This window comes from Camellia sinensis, chromosome 12 (assembly GCF_055761805.1).
Source record: "Camellia sinensis isolate YWXY chromosome 12, ASM5576180v1, whole genome shotgun sequence".
Classification (NCBI taxonomy): domain Eukaryota; kingdom Viridiplantae; phylum Streptophyta; class Magnoliopsida; order Ericales; family Theaceae; genus Camellia; species Camellia sinensis.
The window spans coordinates 129079170-129099838 of record NC_138972.1 but is presented as its reverse complement, the minus strand read 5'-3'; the positions used below and the strand labels follow the sequence as shown (position 1 = coordinate 129099838).

Sequence of the window (20669 nt, the reverse complement as noted above, 5' to 3'; positions counted from 1 at the left end):
TTGACTTCCCAAACACCCCTTATGTCTCCATTCTGTTAACAAAACATATTTTTTGTTAACAGCATGGAGACATAAGGGTTAGAATGAAAATTTTCGAAAGATGAATGAGACAAATTATATCAATCTTTAGGTTGAGGGGTAGAATGACAAATAGTCATAATTGAGGGGGTAAAGTCTAATTTGCCCTTATATTCATGGGAATATAGGCTGAAATACCAAATGCTAAAATGGCACAAAACAGCAAATATTTTTCCGGGAAAAAAAAACTCTTCAGTTTCCCGCTCTTCCACTGAGTCTTCTGACCCAATTCTCTTCCTCCTCATCCCATATATAAATTCCTTATATCTATCTGCAATCACTACTAGTCCAGAGGAAAAAAGCAAAAAAAAGCTTCGATCAATTGCGATTGGAAGTGGGTGCTGCGAAATGGGGATGCCATCGGCGCCACTTCCTCCGCACCTGTACCAACCACCACCACCACCGCCGCCGCCGCCGCCGCCGCCGCCACCGCCTGAAGAAGTCAACGAGGTTTTCATTTTATCATCCATTATCAATTTTTGTTGATATTTCAATTCTGTTTGGATATAGATTAGTGTGATCGTGAACAAACCCTTGTTTTTTTTAGCTAATTTATTTACAGGATTTTTGGGTATTTGTTCTTATTTTTTTATCGTATACATGTTTCCTTCTTACCTAAAGAAAAATGGGAATACAGAAAGCCTAGTTACCCAGAAAATATTTTCAGATTTTTTGCCGCATTATCTCAGTTCACACTCTTTTTAATCAACTTCTGAATAAAACGATATAGTTTGGCAGTTAGCTTCCCAAGGATGATTTGGCTATGTCTTTGGTTCGGAAGCTAGGGCTTCTAAACCATTGGTTTTTGCTTGGATGTTTATTTCTGAACCATGTAGTTTTGTTAGGAAATCAACTTTTGAATGGAAAATAGTGTGTGAACTGAGATAAATTTGCGTGGGAAGTAGAATTCCCATGGAATGGTTTACAGTGTGTTTGGTTGAGGGATTTGGAAAGGGATTTGACACAAGACAGGGAAAAAGTGTTTGAAACTAGGTGAATGTAAGTATATTTTATTTATATTTTATCTACATTTTCTCTTTCCATTTTCAAATTTCCCAACCAAACACAATATTAGGGTTTCCAAATCATTGTTTTTGTTTGGATGTTTATTTCCGAGCCATGAAGTTTTGTTAGGAAATCGACTTTCAAATGGAAAAAAGCCTGTGAACTGAGACAAAATTGTGTGGGAAGTAGAAGCACCATGGGATGGTTTAGGTTTCCAGAACATTGTTTTTTGTTTGGATGTTTATTTCTGAACCATGTAGTTTTATTAGGAAATTGACTTTTGAATGGAAAGTAGCGTGTTAACTGAGACAGAATTGTGTGGGAAGTAGAAGCCCCAATGGAATGTCATTTATTAGCCTTCCTATGGAAACATTCATTATAATGGAAAATGGTGATTCCATGTGCAATGCATTTTTCACAATTTTTTTCAGTGAAAGCAAACTTGAGAGTAGACATTCTTATGAATGATTATTCCGTTCCGTGTTTCCAATGAAAAACACTCCTTGAAATTCCACATTGTGGAACTTGTACTGAGTTTGTAGTGCAGTGGAGTCTTTGCGTGCAATGCTTGTTGTAATTTTACAATTGGCCTCAAAGTCAACACCGATGTCAAGGAAAGGGGAATGAAGCCAATCAAAGGCTTGTACTGAATTACTGAAATTAGGGTTTGTTAGAATCAAGTAAAACAGTGGTTCATGGTATCTCCCTTCGGCTTATTATGAACTTTAAATTGTGCATTTATGACTCGATCAGTAAAAGAAACACCAATTATTAAATGCTTGCCATCTTATGTAGACTTTATCTTACCATAATTCTATCCTGTAATGGACTGCAATTATTCTTTAATTTATCCTCTTAACCTTATATTGAGTATTTGGACGGAAAGGAACAAAAGATCCTTGTAAGGATTTTAAGGTTCCTGTATGTCAACTGTAGTATTTGATATGTACCTGTCTATTTTTCCGATGAATGTAATAAATACTTGACATGATCCTTATTTTCTTTCAAGAAAATGAAGTGTGCAGATTCTTTTGTTGGGCCTGTTTAGCAAAGCTTATTGAGGTTTATTAGAGCCTTTTAAAAAAAAAAAAAGAGTTGGAAAATCTATGCCATAATGTTGGGTATAGCTTTTGTTTACAACCTAAGAAGCACATACACTCAACACGACAATACATGACAAGCTGATATGACGATTTTTAAAAAATGTAGGGCATGATATATGGGGGACACACGCCAAATATATAGTTTTGTGCATTTAATGTCATATATATAAATCTTAGTTGTAGGAATTGTGCTAACAAGTGACGAATCTTCGTAAGAAATGCGATTCCGCGTTTTTTAGAAAGAAACGTATAGGAATCACGTTTCTGTAGAGAGAGAAACGCGATCTTGTCCAAGATGGGATCGTTGGTGAAGAAGAACAAAAATCCTAGCTTGTTGGTCAACAAAGAGAGAGAGGAGAAAGAAGGTGAAGAAGAACCTAAAGGTTGTGTCTGGGTATGTTCTTTGCTTCGTTTTTCTTCTTCTTTCATCACTTCGAAGGTCGTCTCTCTCTCTCTCTCTCTCTCTGTTTTTCGTCTCTATCGCAGTTCGTCTCTCTCTCTCTGTGTTTTTCGTTTGTCGCAGTTCGTCTCTCTCTCTCTCTAGCAGATCGTCTTTCTCTCTCTCTCTTGCAGATCGTCTCTCTCGCAGATCGTCTCCTTGCTGATCATCATCGTCTCCTCTGCCTTCTCTCACTCGCGCTCTCTCTCTCTCAGGCCTTCTGTTCTGTCACGATATATACCTAATATATAAGTAAAATATATATATATATATATATATATATATATAAGATAAAACATATAAAATCTTTAAATAAATATATATATTTAAAAACTAAAAAAATAAAAAACATTAACACATTATTATTTAATGTACATCATATATATACATATAAATATATAATAAAAAAATAAAAATATTAATATTTATAATCTTTGTAATATATTTACATAAAAAAAACATTAATACATACAAATATAATATATATATGAGTATATATTATACATATTAATAAAAAACACACACACATATATGTAAAATAAAATAAAAATAAATTAACAATAACACATTATTTAAAAAATATAATAAATAAATAAAATAATTAATGTGTATTAAAATAAAAATATTTATAAAAAAACTTCTAATGTGTATTAAAAAAATATATATATATATATTATAGCTTCCCGAGGCGCTCCCAACCTAAGAAACTTCTTTCGGCTCATGCTTCCTCGTTCCCGCTTCGTGCAACTAAGATATAAATATTTTATTCAAAGATAATGAAAATTCAACATAACTATGTAGGCATCTCCATCTCGAGAAAAATTCAACATAAATATTTTAATTGTTGTCAGATTATTTACCTTGAGATTTTATTTTACTTCCTTTTTTCTCTGATGTTTCTCTTTTTATGTCGCATGTACATGGGTTGCACCTCAAAGATGGGGTGCATTATGGATTTCTTAAAAGCTATATTCTCTAGAAAGGAATTTCTATTTCAAGACCTTGTTGCAAGATCCACACGTGCAACTGTTTTTCTATTTTGATTTGTTTGTGATTCTGTGATTATTTTCTCTCTTAAAAGTCCTAATTACGCAAAAATGCTTAAGTATTAATTCCTTTTCCTATGTCGAAACCTCTTAGGTAGCCGTTGAAGTGGAGCGAGAAGAAGGTGAAGGTGGCACGGCCGTAGAAACATTTACTGACTATGTGAGTTTTATGTCTCTTTTAGAATGTCTTAATAGATCTACCTTGGGTATTAGTTTCGGCCTTGATTGTTGGTTTGAACTGATGGAAACTATTGCAGATGAAATTCTTTTAATTTTTCCTTTTCTAATTTGTGTCCAGCGCCCTCCCAAACTTTCTATTGGTCCTTCCCATCCTGATCCTGTTGTGGAGACATCTTCTTTATCCGCAGTGCAGCCACCTGAACCAACTTATGATCTTATGATCAAAGATGACCTAGAAAGTTCAGAAGCGTTGTCATGCTTGCAGATTGAGACATTGGTTTATGCTTGTCAGGTTGTTTTTACAACTGGACTTTGGATACTAATTTTGTACATCATCATTTGTGATATAGTGTAGTGGTTTCCATGACAGAGACATGTCCAGCACCTTCCAGATGGTGCCAGGGCAGGTTTTTTTATTGGAGATGGAGCTGGTGTGGGCAAAGGACGAACAATTGCAGGGTTGATCTTCGAGAACTGGCACCATGGGAGGAGGAAAGCATTGTAAGATTTTGGGTTGATGTAATCTTCTCATGCATACAGATCTGACCATGGTCACATTCTTGATTTAATTGCACTTTATGAAGGTCTAGTAACTGCATTATAGATGTCCGATGTTTTTTAACTCATGTTTTGTATTGCTTTTACTGCCTTCCAATGATATTACACAGGTGGATTTCTGTTGGTTCTGACTTGAAATTTGATGCAAGAAGAGACTTGGATGATGTGGGTGCAATGTGTATTGAAGGTTGATGTTAATATATTTTGGTTATTATCTCGTCGTATATTGAAATTTATTATATGTAAGCACAGTATTGTCATTGCATGTTCGTTCTTTCCTTTCTTGTTTCACTTGAAAAGATTATTTACTGTTGCTGTATGTTTCTGTTCCTTTAGCAATTCTTTGTATAAAAAGACATGAAAAGAAAAATGCGCACAAAGTATGTCCTTGATTTTGTTTGGTGTGGACTAATCTTGTTGATACTTTAAATTATGAAGCTAAGATGGTTTGTACCATTGAGAGCATACACATTAAAAGGTTCGACCATATGCACAGATAGAAATGGAAGAGGCAAATAGGGAGGTGAAAGAAAAGGTATCTAGAATGCACATAAAAGTTGTAGATGAAGCCAAGTGCAAGTGCATGATATCTACTCTTGTTTCTCTTATTTGTGAAATTTGAGGATTTGATGAATTCTTTGTATTGTGTTATGCTTGATATGTAAGACTTACTGAAATGCTTGTCTAATTCGTGATGGTTCCTTAAGTTTTAATTTTTCTCTGGCTGAGCCTAATGGTTCAGATTGAAGGGCATTTTTAGTTGAATTTATATTTTTTTCATTTGCAGTCCATGCTTTGAATAAGCTGCCTTATTCCAAGCTCAATTCCAAGGCATGTGGTGTTAGGGAGGGAGTCATTTTCTTGACATACAGCTGCCTCATAGCATCTTCTGAGAATGGTCGGTCTCGTTTGAAACAGCTTGTGCAATGGTGTGGATCAAAATATGACGGCCTTGTCATATTTGATGAGGTATATTTTTGGGTCTCCTATGTAATAGATGAGATGATGTATAAGCCTATCTTAGTTTCATTCCCAGAAAGCTTCACATGGTTGATGCAAGAATAGATTGCAATTTCTTCTCTTTCATTGCTAATGTTCAGTGGCCTTATTGTAGTGTCATAAAGCCAAAAATTTGATTCCTGAGTCTGGAGGGCAACCAACACAGACAGGCAAAGCAGTTCTTGAGATTCAGGTGCTTCAAACTGATTTATTGTTACATATAATGCTTCCTAAAATGTTTGTACTTTCTTGTTACTTTGATGTAACTTTGACTATAGTTCTTGATGTTTATTACTTTCTACCTAAAATATTTGTTTCTGAAAAAACTTGAAAAATATTACACTGAACGTGCAACATACTAGCCAAGCATAAACATTGACTTGGACTTAAACAACTACTCTGAACATTCTCTCAAATCCAGAAAGGCTTCTTGATCGTTATTGGGTCGGAAAACCTTATTTTTGGTTTTTAATGGAGATGCTTCTTCTGAAACCATGCAATACGTACTGCATTATATTATTGTTTTGAGAATGAGTCAAATTTCTTAAGGATGCACAGAAAGAGTGTAAAATATTCCAAAAGAGCCAAAAAGATAAAAAAAGAAAAAGAAAAAGAAAAGAAGAAGGTACATAGTACTACTACATGAGTAAGATAGGCAGCATCGTGTCACCTTAAAAATATTTGATTTTTTTCTGGAACAATTTGATTCATGAGGTTTGATAGTAACCTGGCATGGATTATCCTTCAAACTACCAAAGTTATGGTTTTGTATCGTCAGATTGGGTAGGAGGTAATAAGCGGCTACTGGTTCAGTGGTAAACATTCAGCCCAACAAACGGGTTCTAGTTTGTGGGCAATCCCTGTGTGAATAATGCTGAATGTTGTGTCTTTACCCAATCAACCTTGCCTTTAACCTTCAATTAATGGGGGCTAAAAGAAGTATGTTTATGTGTGCTAGAGATTTAGTTGGATCTGTGCAAATCTTGCATGGGCTGAAAAATGCATAACTTGGCCCTCAAGTGTTGACAATCAGGTTGAGAACATGTGCTTGAAAGTTATTCTTTTTGTAGCTGCATCTCCAAAGCCAATCTGATTCTGTTTTGGATATACCAAACTAGTAATTAAGTATATAAAAAGTCAGTCAAGGTCGGCGTGAGAGCCCATGTTGAGAGGTTTAGAGATGATCTTTCAATGGGCTGGCTCAAGTTCAGTTTGTTCTGTTTTTGTTCAATTGACCATTGAGAAATGCAAATGCAAACCTGTTAATATTTAATGGATTGGCAAGGCTACAGGATTCTGCAGGTTTAGTTCCTGTTATTCAGAGTCGGTTATATCATGTATAAACTGTTGTTTTGGGGGTAGAAAACACTTCTTTTTTCATTTGCTCGTGACCCCTAAATACCAAGTCTATTAGTCCTTTTTATGCCATTACTTGACTCAACAAAGTCTTGTCCCAACTATTTACCATCACTTGCGTGCATTATGTAGTCATTCTGCTCTTTTAGGTGATACTTAATCTATTTTTTATTACTATTTCAATCCATGATAAATTTGGTCTTCTCTACCTTCTAGCATAATGTTAAAATCCACCTACTCTCCACCTACTTCACCCACTTAAACCTACTCCACTAAACCTAACTCACTACACCACTACCACCTCACCTACTCCACTAAACCTAACCCACTACACCACTACCACCTCCACTTCACCTGCTCCTTACCTACTACACACTCACCCTCTTCTATATATAGGAATCATGAATCATTGTAATATAAATCAATAAACATCAATCAATAATACATAAATTTTTACATGGTATCAGAGCAAGGTTAAGACCTTAGTATTTCTCGCTTCACCGGCGGGCGGCAACCTCGCCTTGGCCGCCCGCCGGACCTCAACCTATTCCGCTTATTTTCTACACATACCTTGACTTCTTCAACATTTTCTTACACCCCTCCTCCGCTATGTCGGCGGCGGCACCCGCATCATCGTCTAGCTTCTATCGCCGTTCACCTTGCCTCTCACATATCCGTGGTTGTACTCTTACTCGTCGTCGTCGTTGGCGTTTCTGGCGCTACTTTTCTGCTCGTCACTACTGTTTTTTTTCCCGATTTGCTCTCTCTCTCTTAGCCATGGATTTGGGTGTGGGGTGTAGAGCTGTGGCTCTGTTGTTGGTAGCCATGTTTGCTGGCTTGAAGGTTTCAATGGCAGCAGTGTACAAGGTTGGGGACTCCGCTGGTTGAACCATCATTGGGAATATTGATTACAAGGCCTGGGCTGCTTCCAAGACGTTTCATGTTGGAGATGTCATCATTTTCGAATACAATTTTCAATGTCACGTGTTGCAAGTGCCCCACAAAGAATACCAAGCCTGCAGAAGTGTAAGACAGTAACATGCATCTTCACATACAGCTTGGGTAATGTGTAACTATCAAAAGCACAAGTTTCTTGGACATCCCTCTCTCTCTCTCTCCATGGACCCAACATCATCATCATGCACCCACTTTATCTCCCTCTCTCTCATCTTTTCCCACTTTCAAACCCACTTTAATCATATCTCTCCTTTCTCTTAATTTATTCCATCCACAAATATTTTTCTCTATTTTCTTTATCCATTATTTTCTTTTATTTTATTTTTCTTATTAAACAAAACAACACCACAAAATAACACCAACAACATTCCACAACCTTGTCATTTTATTCATATCAGGGGATCAACCCCGATCACACTTGTACATCAAAAAAAAAAAAAAAAAAAAAAAAATCCACACAAACAAAAACAAAACTACCACACCCACAGTGGGATTTTTCTTCTCTACTCAGCCGCTGGTCTTTTCTTCTTGCCTCCGTCCTGGGTGGTCCTTGCCGGTGTTGCCTCCGTGCTTCCTAGACCACCAAGCAAGTTGCCTCCTCCCTGCTCCTCCACTACAGCATACGGTGGACCTCCAAATCGGAACATCACGGTGGCCTTCCGCTTCAGCTCCTTATTTTCCGCCTTTAGCACACTTAACTCTGCTCGCGCATCCTTATACATGCGTTGGAGCAGAGCCAGTTGGGCGTTTAACTGCTGCACCTCATTTGTCCTACTCTGCAGCCGGTTCGACAAATTTGTAACCGCAGTCATGGTTTCCACACATGACTTCAATGTATACTGATTGGCCTCCACATCCGACTGCACTGCCATTCTTTGCTCCACCGACCGCATCGGAAAGTTCAACGGAGCAAAACCAGAGGTGTTTGGTTGAGGTTCACGGGTCTCCGCACCAGTTATCTCTCTTGTTGACTCGTTGAGGTCAGGAAAGAGAGTGAGTAGACCACGGGATGAAGAGGCCATATTCTGGGTAGCTGAACGGGAAGAAGAGGCCATGTTTTTTGGGTTGCTGAATGTTTCAGCGAAATAGCAATTTCAGACTGATAATGTTCGGAAGGGGAGTGTTTCAAGATTTGCAGCTCTTAGAGGCAATCTCTCAGAAAAACGAATATCTCTCTCAGAAAATGAAGAGTTTTTCAGAAGTTTTTTCCCAGGTTTTTTTGTCTTCGCTTCTGCCTCAAGCACAGCCTCCGCATTGGTTTATATCGACACTGACGACGCGGCCGACACGCCAGTCTGTCGCTCACATGTCTCGCCGCGTCTCCGGCTCACCTTTTGATGGCTCGACGCTTTCTGTCGGGCACGACTTTTGATGAAGTGGGCGCGCCTTTTGAGGGCGCAACTTTTGATGGCACGTCTTTTTATGGATTGGGCACGCCTTTTGATGGCACGCCTTTTTATGGATTGGGCACGCCTTTTGATGGCACGCTTTTTGAAAGATTGGGCACACCTTTTGAGAGTGCGACTTTTTAGGGGTCCGACAAGACTCTGTAAACTGTCCCGACATTGATTCCGGTTAGCTCCTTCATGGGTCCGACAAGACTCTGTAAACTGTCCCGACATTGATTCCGGTTAGCTCCTTTATGGGTCCGACAAGACTCTGTAAACTGTCCCGACATTGATTCCGGTTAGTTTCTACAAGGGTCCAGCAAGACTCCGTAAACTGTCACAACAACTGTCACAACAGTGTCTGTTACAACGGTCCGACATGACCCCGTAAACTGTCTTCTACATCGGTCCGACATGACCCCATAAACTGTCTTCTACATCGGTCTGACACGACCACACAGTGTCTGCTACAACGGTCCGACATGACCCCATAAACTGTCTTCTACATCGGTCTGACACCGCCATCCAGTGTCCTCTACACCGTTATGACACCACCATATAGTGTCCTCTACATGGTTATGACACCCCCATACAGTGTCCTCTACAACGTTATGACACCACCATCCAGTGTCTTCACCAATGGTCTGACACGACCATACAGTGTCTCTTATCCTCTTTTATTTTTATGTATTTTCTTGTTTTGTTACTCTCTCCAAACTCAAGTTGGTTAGTTCCTATCCCCCTTGAGTTTGCGGGGGCTGTTAAAATCCACCTACTCTCCACCTACTTCACCCACTTAAACCTACTCCACTAAACCTAACTCACTACACCACTACCACCTCACCTACTCCACTAAACCTAACCCACTACACCACTACCACCTCCACTTCACCTGCTCCTTACCTACTACACACTCACCCTCTTCTATATATAGGAATCATGAATCATTGTAATATAAATCAATAAACATCAATCAATAATACATAAATTTTTACACATAATTATTCTCAAGATCCATAAGTACAAGAGGTCTGACAAAGGTTTTATGTGGTGTAATCCTTTTCATTTGTTCGGCACTGTGTTAATGATAAATGATGAGACACCAAGTATGGCAAATGTGGGTTGGGGTTATGTTTGTTACTTAGTAGTTAAGAAATTTTTCTGAAACTCTAAATGGGTAGGCCATTACCATGCAAAATTGCATGGCATTGGTAAATTGGAAGGGTTCTAACAGTTATTTACAAATTCTAAAAACAGGCTCAGCTTCCTGAAGCTCGTGTTATTTATTGCTCAGCAACTGGTGCATCGGAGACACGCAATATGGGTTATATGGTTCGTCTTGGTCTTTGGGGAGCTGGAACGTGTTTCCTTGACTTTCGTCACTTTTTAGGTTTGATTAAAGTTACCTGGAACTATCTATCTTTTGAATGTCTGCTAGCTTTGAATGCTTTTCTCAATATTTATTGCTTCTGCATATTTCTAGTGTAATGGGAGTAGCTTATAGGTTATTTCGTGACAAACTATTTGTGGATGTAATTTTAATGAAACATGATTGGATCTCAAACTGTACAATCAGTAGCATTCATGTATGCAAAATCTTGATTACAATAATGGATTTAGGCCAATTAACGTTGGTCCATTACTTCAATTTGTTATATCATCATTTAAGCTCGAGAACATTAATTTCATTTCTCCCAAAGTTGTGCTCAAGGACTCCTAATGCTTCGTAGGTGGTATAGAGCTTGTGCAATTCAATAAGCGAAGGGGAAATTTATGAAGACTTATGTGTTTACACATTGATATACTTGTTATGTCAAGATAAATAATTTGTGACAATCCTTTTGATATTTCAACAAACGTTAGAACCATAAGAGTAACCAATGCATGTCACCAATTTTTTGTTCTTATGCCATTTGGATTGTGGCTGTCATCTTTCCGTAGCTGTTTTCTATGTATGATTAAGAATGAAGGAAAAAGAAGAATGACGTGAAACAAATAGAGAAGGAAAATAAAAAGGTGAGAGATGAAAGGCTACTGGAGTAAAAGAGAGATTATTAGGGTTCTTCCGCTTGTAACCTTTATTTATACTTGAATCAATAATGCCACAAATATTCCCTTTCAATAAAAATTACAGACACTCCGACATAATGCACTTGCAATTGCTGCACAGGTTTGAGGGAAAAGGTTACATGTTTCTTTTTTTTTTAATTTTATTTCTCGTGTTTTCTCGTTCTCGTTCTTTTTCATTTACTATTTTGTTAACCCTGAAGGCATAATCTAAAAAGCATGGGCAAAGACAAAGACACATCAAGATGTCAATTTTTTTTTAAAAATGTAGGACATGACACTTGAGGAACACACGGAAAATATATGATTTTATATATTTATTATGTGTTTTATGTATGAATATTTCATTCAAAATTAATAAAACATAAAACATTACACAAAATTCTAAAGTTTAACGGAAGATTGATTAGCAGGTATAAAAATTTACATTGTTTTTCTTTTATTATTAGATCGACTTAGAAAATATGAGGAAGAAGAACTCCGAAAATATGAGGAAGAAGGAATATATTTATGTTATATTCAAAACTTCTTATTTTACAAGACCAAATGACACTCCTTATATAGGAGATATTACAAACATCATTATAACCCATTATATGCCACTTACATATTATATATTACCACTATCTACCACTATCATATTATATACATGCCACTATCATATTCTATACATGCCACTATCTGCCACCAACACCACTATCATATTATATACATGCCACTATCTTATTATATACATTAACACAAATTTCCAGTACTCCCCCTCAAGCTGGTTTGAAGATATCTTCCATAGCCAGCTTGCTAGTCAGCTTATCAAATTGCTTCTTGTGTAGTCCCTTCGTTAGCACATCAGCTAATTGTTCACCTGTTGGAAGGTAGGTTATACAGATTATGCCAGCATTGATTTTTTCCTTGATGAAATGTTTATCCACTTCTATATGTTTTGTGCTATCATGTAGAACTGGATTATGAGCTATAGATATAGCTGCTTTGTTGTCACAATAGACCTTCATTGGTGTCGGGTGAGAGCTTTAATTCTTCAAGAATTCTTTTAATCCACATTACTTCACAGATTCCATGGGCAACAGTTCTGAACTCTGCTTCTGCACTACTTCTAGCTACCACATTCTATTTTTTACTCCGCCATGTAACTAGGTTCCCACCTACAAAGGAGCAGTATCCGGATGTTGATCTCCTGTCTGTAACACTTCCTGCCCAGTCTGCATCTGTGTATACTTCAACTTGAAGATGTCCATGTTTCTTGAACAGTAAGCCTCTCCCTGGAGTTCCTTTCAAATATCTTAAGATCTTATAAATGGCCTCAAAGTGCTCTGCCCCTGGTGAGTGCATGAACTGACTTACCATGCTGACTGCAAAGGCAATATCAGGCCGCGTATGAGACAAGTAAATCAATTTCCTTACAAGTCGCTGATATTGTTCCCTCTCTTTGACTTCTTCAGCCTTAGCAGCTTGTAACTTCAAGTTAGGCTCGATCGGAGTCTCCACCATCTTACAACCAAGCATACCTGTTTCTCCAAGGAGATCAAGAACATATTTTCTCTGATTAACGAATATACCTTCCTTGGATCTTGCAAATTTCATTCCGAGGAAATACTTGAGGGCTCCCAGATCCTTAATGTGAAATTCTTTTGCGAGTTTCTCTTTGAGGGCTGCTAACTCTGCTTCATCATTACCAGTTAAAATGATGTCATCAACATAAACAATCAAAATTGTAATTTTACTGTCTTTTGAATGTTTATAAAATATTGTGTGATCTGCTTGACTCTGCAAGAAGTCACAACTGATAACTGCCTTCCCAAAGCGTTCAAACCACGCTCTTGGTGATTGTTTGAGTCCGTATAATGACTTGTTCAATCTGCATACTCTGTCGCTTCCAAGTCTCTGCTCAAATCCCGGCGATAGGCTCATGAACACCTCCTCTTCAAGATCACCATTGAGAAATGCATTTTTAATGTCAAGTTGATGTAGAGGCCAATCTGAATTTACTGCAAGAGATAACAGTACTCTGATGGAATTTATTTTAGCAACAGGAGCAAACGTCTCCTGATAGTCGATCCCATAAGTTTGAGTGAAGCCTTTAGCCACCAGTCTCGCCTTGTATCTCTCAACGCTTCCATCTGCGTTATATTTTATCGTAAACACCCATTTACACCTAATTGTTTTCTTGTCTTTGGGTAGATCAACTATCTCCCAAGTACCACTTCTCCTTAAAGCATTCATCTCCTCCATGACTGCTAATTTCCAATTCGGATCATCCAATGCTTCCTGTATATTCCTTGGAACAAACAAGTGTGAAATCCTAGATGTGAAAGCTCTATGGTTTTTAGACAGTCTTTGATAGGAGAGGTAATTTGCAATAGGATGTTTAATGCAATTTCGGACACCTTTCCTAATTGCTATAGGAACATTAAGGTCGGAAATAGAAGGAATAGGATTACCTAAAATTTCGATGCCAGAACTCGGGTGGACATTCGGGTCATTAGGATGGACATTCGGGTCATTATTCCTCAGATGAAATCGCTTCCTAGTATAAACCTGAAGCTCAGGATTTAGATCATTTTGTAGTACTTCTCCCCCTAAACAAGAATCTTCTTGACTAGGCACCATAGAACTTGGTTCTCCTAAGTGATCATTATCAGACACATGTGGTTTTTGTGTAGGATAAATGACATTGGGGAGCGGGATAGAAATATCCCAAAAACGGTCTTCTACTCCACTTGTCTCCCCCTGAAGAGAAGTGTTGGGGAAATAGGATTTTGTTTCCATAAATGACACATCCATACTCACATGAAATTTCTTGGTTTGAGGATCGAAACACTTATACCCCTTTTTGTTTGAGGAATAACCCAAAAAAACACATTTTATAGCACGGGGGTCAAGTTTTGAACGAAATTGACTGGGAACATGAACATAGGCAGTACATCCAAAAACTTTGGCGGGTAAATCAGAAAACAACCTCGTGTCAGGAAAAAAAGTTTTGAGACAATCAAAAGGTGTTTTGTATGTTAACACCTTTGTAGGCATCCTGTTTATCAAATAAGAGGCTGTTAAAATTGCTTCACCCCATAAATATTTAGGAACATGCATGTAAAACATTATAGCACGTGCTACTTCAAGTAGATGTTTATTTTTTCGTTCTGCAATGCTATTTTGTTGAGGGGTATCCCGACATGTAGATTGATGAAAAATTCCATTTTTTTCCAAAAACTCACCCAACTGCTCATTGAAATATTCTGTTCCATTATCAGAATGTAAAATATCAATTTTGGTTTGAAATTGGTTTTCAATCATATTGTAAAAATTTGTGAATAAATTTTTCACGTCAGATTTTTTATTCATCAAATAAATCCAACATAAGCGGGTATGGTCATCAATAAATGTAACAAACCATCTTTTACCAGAAAGAGTAGTGATTTTAGAAGGGCCCCAAACATCACTATGAATCAAATAAAAAGGTTTGGAAGCCTGGTAAGGTTTTGGCAAATAAGTAGAGCGATGAAATTTTGCAAAAATGCAACTTTCACAATGAAAAGAAGAACAATCAATCCCTTTAAATAATTCTGGAAATAAATGTTTCAGATAAAGAAAACTAGGATGCCCTAACCTATAGTGCCATAGCATTATTTTTTCTCTAACAGAGATTGAACTAGTACTATTAAAGCTCTGAGCTTTTTTATTACTAACAGGTACTTTATCAAAGTAGTAAAGACCTTCAAGCATCCTAGCACGCCCAATCATCATTCCCGAGTTCTGGTCCTGAAATTCACAATGGGATTCAAAAAATGTAACACGACAATTAGAATCCTTAGATAGTTTACTGACAGACAAAAGGTTACAGGCTAAGTTGGGGACGTGAAGAACAGCATTGAGATTAATTTTCTCAGTTAGTTTAATAAATCCTTTTCCTGCAATAGGTGAAAAACTACCATCGGCTATTCTGATTTTGTTATGACCAGAACAAAGGAAATAGGTACTAAATAAATGGGAAAAACTAGTCATGTGATCGGAGGCACCGGAATCTATGATCCACGGAGAGAAGTTTAGGCAAGAGAAGGCTTTAGGATTTCTACCTGTTTGTGCCAACAAAACACTAGGAGTACCGGATGAGGAGTTGGATTTTATCAGCTTTAAGAGTTGATCAATCTGCTCTTTGTTGAAGGGACCTGAATTGGCTTCATTAGCCGTAGGAAAGCCACGATTCTTCTCTCCTTGTTTGCTGCTTTTCCAGTTGACAGGTTTGCCATGGATCTTCTAATACGTTTCGCGTGTATGGCGAGGCTTGTTGCAAAAATTACACCAGACCCGTGGCTTATCATCAAACCTGTGCTGGTAATTTGCAGCCTTGTTGGCCGCAGCATCGCTAATTAAAGCAGAAATTTCAATTGATTCACCAGTACCTTTTTTCTTAAGCATGATGCTCCTTCGGCTCTCTTCCCTTCTGACTTCGGCAAATACTTCGCCAATGGATGGGAGAGGAGGTCTGCCAATAATTCTTCCTCGTACTTCATCGAACTCAATGTTGAGGTCGGCAAGAAACTTGTAAATACGGCTGTCTTCCACAGTTTTCTTGTGGTGGTTGCAGTCGTCAACCGATTTCCATTCGTATGTGTTGAAGATCTCAAGATCCTGCCACAACCTTTTCAACGAATTGAAATATTTGGTGACGGAATCATGTCCTTGCCGAATCTCTCCCAACTTCAAAGTTAATTCGAAAACTTGAGATTGATTTCCTAGGTCAGAATACATCTGACTAACATTATCCCACAACTCTTGTGCAGTAGTATAGCACATGTAATTAGAGCTTATATCCTCCTCCATGGAATTGACCAACCATGTCATAACCATGGAGTTTTCAGCGTCCCAACTGTCGAACAGCGGATCATTAACAGCAGGAGCCTTCTTGTCACCAGTGATGTAACCGATCTTTCCTTGCCCACGGATATACATCCGGACAGATTGTGACCAACGGAGAAAATTATCACCATTTAGGCGGATGATGGTGATTTGGACAGAGTGAGAGTTGGACGTTTTCACCGGAATGGCAGCGGCAGGGGTTGAAGTGGTTTCGGACGTGACTTCCGACATGGCTATGACGGTTTTAGGGCTGCTGTGTTTTTTGTTGCTTTGATACCAACTTAGAAAATATGAGGAAGAAGAACTCCGAAAATATGAGGAAGAAGGAATATATTTCTGTTATATTCAAAACTTCTTATTTTACAAGACCAAATGACACTCCTTATATAGGAGATATTACAAATATCATTATAACCCATTATATGCCACTTACATATTATATATTACCACTATCTACCACTATCATATTATATACATGCAACTATCTGCCACCAACACCACTATCATATTCTATACATGTCACTATCTGCCACCAACACCACTATCATATTATATACATGCCACCTATGAAGCACGGATACGGACATGGACACGGACACGGATATGGACACGGGACACGGCAATTTTCAAAAAATGGGGACACGGACACGGCGGGGGACACGGCGAATTTTTTATTTATTTTTTAATTTTTATATGTTATGTAGATTCATATTACATTTATCCTAAATTAAAATTAACAAACACTAACATAGTAACATTAATTCAATAAATATAAGAGAGGTAAAAGATTTAACATCCAATAATAAATATAAGGGGAAAACATTCAACATCCAATAATGTTCTTCACATAAGCACATTGAAAAGTATAGTTCCCTCCTCTTGCACCAGATTTTTCTAATCTAGTCACATATTTCCACAGTGACTTATCATCTTCAGCATCAAATGCAGATTGTGTGTTACTGGCAGAATTTGAGCTAGACATTTTTCTTATAAATTATCACCATTATAAATTAACATTAACATTAGAATGATTTTAAAAAAAAAAATGAGAACCATTATAAATTAACATCAACCTTAACATTATATATAAATTATAACCATTATATATATAAACCTATAATTTTTTTAGATATATATACATATATATTAACATATAATTACAAACCAAAAAAAAAAAAACAGTTTTATATATACATATATATTAACATATAATTACAAACAAAATGAAATAAAATAAAATAAAATAAAATCTTACATGTATATTTATATATATAAACGTATTAAAAAATAAAAATAAAAATCTAAATCTAACTCAGTCAAGAGAGCAAAGAGAGAGAGAGAGAGAGAGAGAGAGAGCGAGTGTGAGAGAGAGAGGGGCTTACCTTCGAAGTCGTCTAGATCGAAGGTCTGAGACAGAGACTGAGACGAGTGGTCTGAGACAGAGATTGAGGCGACGAGTGGATCGATTGAGACAGAGACTAAGACGAGTGGATCGGAGGGCTTCGATCGACTTCAACAAAGAGACAGGGTCTTCGACTGAGAGAGAGAGGTCTTCACAAGGTCTGACTGACTTCCTTCACTCTTTCTTTGTTCGATTTAGGGCTTTTACACATGTTTTTTTTTTATAAATTTTTTTAAATATTACACTTTGACCCCAAATAAATATAATAAATTTAAAACTGAGCCCCGCTGTGTTCCATGGCATGTCCCAAAATGGACATGCGTGTCCCTGCCGTGTCCCCGCCGTGTCCCCTTCCAAAAAAATCATTAAATTAAAGGGACACGTACGTGTCCCCGGCATGTCCGCGTGTCGGACACTGCCACGGCACTGATTTTGAAGTGTCCATGCTTCATAGCATGCCACTATCTTATTATATACATTAACACAAATTTCCAGCAGATCGGATTTTTTTTTGAAAACCTTGTAATGTGTTTTATGTATTTTCTAAGCTATGGACACATGTATTGTTTGAAAGGTGTCCAAGTGTACTTTTTTCAAAAAAATAGGATAGGTTTTGTTAGAATTTCCCATCTTTACCTTCACCTACTCCACTACACACTCCACTTCACCTACCTCCACTTCACCACACACTCCACTTCACCTAACCCACTATCACCTCCACTACACCTACTACCACATTTCCTTCTATATATAGATTGTATAGGAATTGTAATTTATCAATCTTGTAATACAACAATAGACATCAATCAATAATACAGTATTTTTAACTTGGTATCAGAGCAAGGTTAAATTCTTGGTATTCTTCGCCTTCCGGCGGGCGGCAACTTTGCCTTGACCGCCCGCCGGACCTCAACCAATTTGAGACCTCCAGCAGCTCCCAAACCCCTCTCCTCAATTCCCATACTCATTCCATCTCAATCCCAGTCCCAATCTCTCTGTCATCTCACTATCTTCTCTGGAAGAAAGAATTTAGGGTTGCGTGCTCAAAATCTTCATCTCAAAATCGTAGCATCTATGGAGTCAGAGAAAGAATTTCAGGAATTAAATAGGAATCTTTATCCCGATATAGAGCCGTACAGTTCTGGGTTTTTGAAGGTTTCAGACATTCACACAATCTATTGGGAGCAGTCTGGAAATCCAAATGGGCATCCAGTTGTTTTTCTCCATGGGGGCCCTGGAGGTGGAACATCTCCCAGTAACAGGAAATTCTTTGATCCAGACTTTTACCGGATCATTCTATTTGATCAGCGAGGTGCAGGTAAGAGCACACCGCATGCTTGCTTGGAGGAGAACACAACATGGGATCTTGTTGAAGACATAGAAAAGCTAAGAAAACACCTGGAAATTCCGGAATGGCAGGTGTTTGGTGGGTCATGGGGAAGTACACTTGCTCTTGCATACAGCCAATCACACCCTCTTGCATACAGCCAATCACACCCAGACAAGGTTACTGGCATCATTCTTAGAGGGATCTTTTTGATGCGGAAGAAGGAACTTGATTGGTTTTATGAGGGTGGTGCTGCAGCTATATACCCTGATGCTTGGGAGTCATTTAGAGATCTTATTCCAGAAAATGAAAGGGAAAGTTTCATCGATGCCTACTGGAAGAGATTAAACTCTGTTGACCCTGAGTGATCATCCAATGAGATAGGACTATTGCTGAGTCCCACGTCGTCGATTGAGCAGTACTTTGAGGAGCGCACCATCGTCTCGAAGCTTCGAGGGCAGCCATGGATCCATAACAACCCGGTTCTCAAGTACGCCTCCAATGGATCCACTTATCTCTACCCTGTGTTCGTGATCGATCCGCATTATATCGAGCCTGATCCGATCGCTTTTTCTCTCTGGTCGCGCCTACTGCCATAGCCAGGAAAGATTCCCATCCAACACACACCACAGACTCATTAGACCCACTGATTATCTCTCTGGTCTCTTTCTCTCCACTAGACCCACTTTCATCATATCATATCCATGATTCCCCTTATTTTAAAACCCAACCTCCCTCTACACAGACAAAAGCAGAACCCACCATTCATTCATCCCTTTTGTCCCTTCTTTCTTTTTATTTTACTACCCACTCTTCTTTTTATTTTATATATATATATGTTTATTATACTATATTACTTACACCTCCACTATATTAACTTTTGCCCCGACTAAATCAACTTTTCTCTAATATTCCTCTCTTTCATGGATACATACCAAAAAAAAAAAAAAAAAAAAAAAAAAAAATTTACAAATTTTCACAACAACCCATATTTTATTCATCTCAGGGATCAACCCCGATCACAATTTTACACAAAAAAAAAAAAAAAAAAAAAAAAAAAAAAAAAACACCACAAAACACAAACAAACAAAAACCCAACAACCACACCCACAGTGGGATTTTTCTTTTCACCTATTCCGCCGGTCTTTTCTTCTTGCCTCCGTCCTGAGCGGCCCTTGACGGTGTTGCCTCCGTATTTCCCACTCCACTGGGCACGATCACTACTCCCTGTTCCTCCACTGCAACATATGGCGGCCCTCCAAATCGGAACATCACGGTGGCCTTTCGCTTCAGCTCCTTATTTTCTGCCCTTAGCACGCTTATCTCTGCTCGCGCATCCTTATACATGCGTTGGAGCAGAGCCAGCTGGGAATTTAAATGCTGCACCTCATTTGTCCTACTCTGCAGCCGGTTTGACAAATTTGTAACCGCAGTCATGGTTTCCACACATGACTTCAATGTATACTGATTGGCCTCCACATCCGTTTGCACTGCCATTCTTTGCTCCACAGACCGCATCGGAAAGTTCAACGGAGCAAACTCCGGGGCGCTTGGTTGAGGTTCCAGTGCCACCGCACTAGTTATCTCTCTTGTTGACTCGTTGAGGTCGGAAAAGAGAGTGAGCAGACTACGGGAAGACGAAGCCATTTTTTTCTGGGTTACAGAGTGTTTACCGAGTCTTTCAGAATGCAAATTTTCAGAGGTTTCTCTCAGTTTCTTGTCTCAGCCTCTGCCTCGGCCTCAGCCTTCGTCTTGGTTAAATAGCCAAGGCAGCCACGCGTATCGCGCGCCCCTTGACGCCAGACGACAAACGGGCACGCCAGCCAAGACACTCACGTGCCTCGCCATCATGTCTGGCACACCTTTTGATGAATTGGGCACGCCTTTTGATG

The 20669-nt window shown here is 38.3% G+C and overlaps 1 protein-coding gene and 1 pseudogene across 4 annotated transcripts in view; both read left to right on the top strand.

The window, feature by feature from the left end:
- Positions 1 to 227: 227 nt before the first annotated feature.
- Positions 228 to 20669, top strand: part of LOC114267783 (protein FORGETTER 1) — a 34283-nt gene continuing 13841 nt past the window's right edge. For all 3 annotated transcript variants that reach the window (XM_082899837.1, XM_082899836.1, XM_082899838.1), the window contains exons 1-8: positions 228 to 528; positions 3766 to 3831; positions 3970 to 4143; positions 4222 to 4352; positions 4520 to 4596; positions 5197 to 5378; positions 5524 to 5601; positions 10367 to 10499. In XM_082899837.1, coding sequence (XP_082755963.1) covers positions 427 to 528; positions 3766 to 3831; positions 3970 to 4143; positions 4222 to 4352; positions 4520 to 4596; positions 5197 to 5378; positions 5524 to 5601; positions 10367 to 10499 — 943 coding nt within the window. In that variant the 5' untranslated portion in view covers positions 228 to 426. The remainder of the gene's footprint in view (positions 529 to 3765; positions 3832 to 3969; positions 4144 to 4221; positions 4353 to 4519; positions 4597 to 5196; positions 5379 to 5523; positions 5602 to 10366; positions 10500 to 20669) is intronic.
- LOC145804776 (proline iminopeptidase pseudogene) lies at positions 18054 to 19835 on the top strand (annotated as a pseudogene). The gene has a single exon (XR_014347165.1). The product of XR_014347165.1 is annotated as a proline iminopeptidase pseudogene (transcript).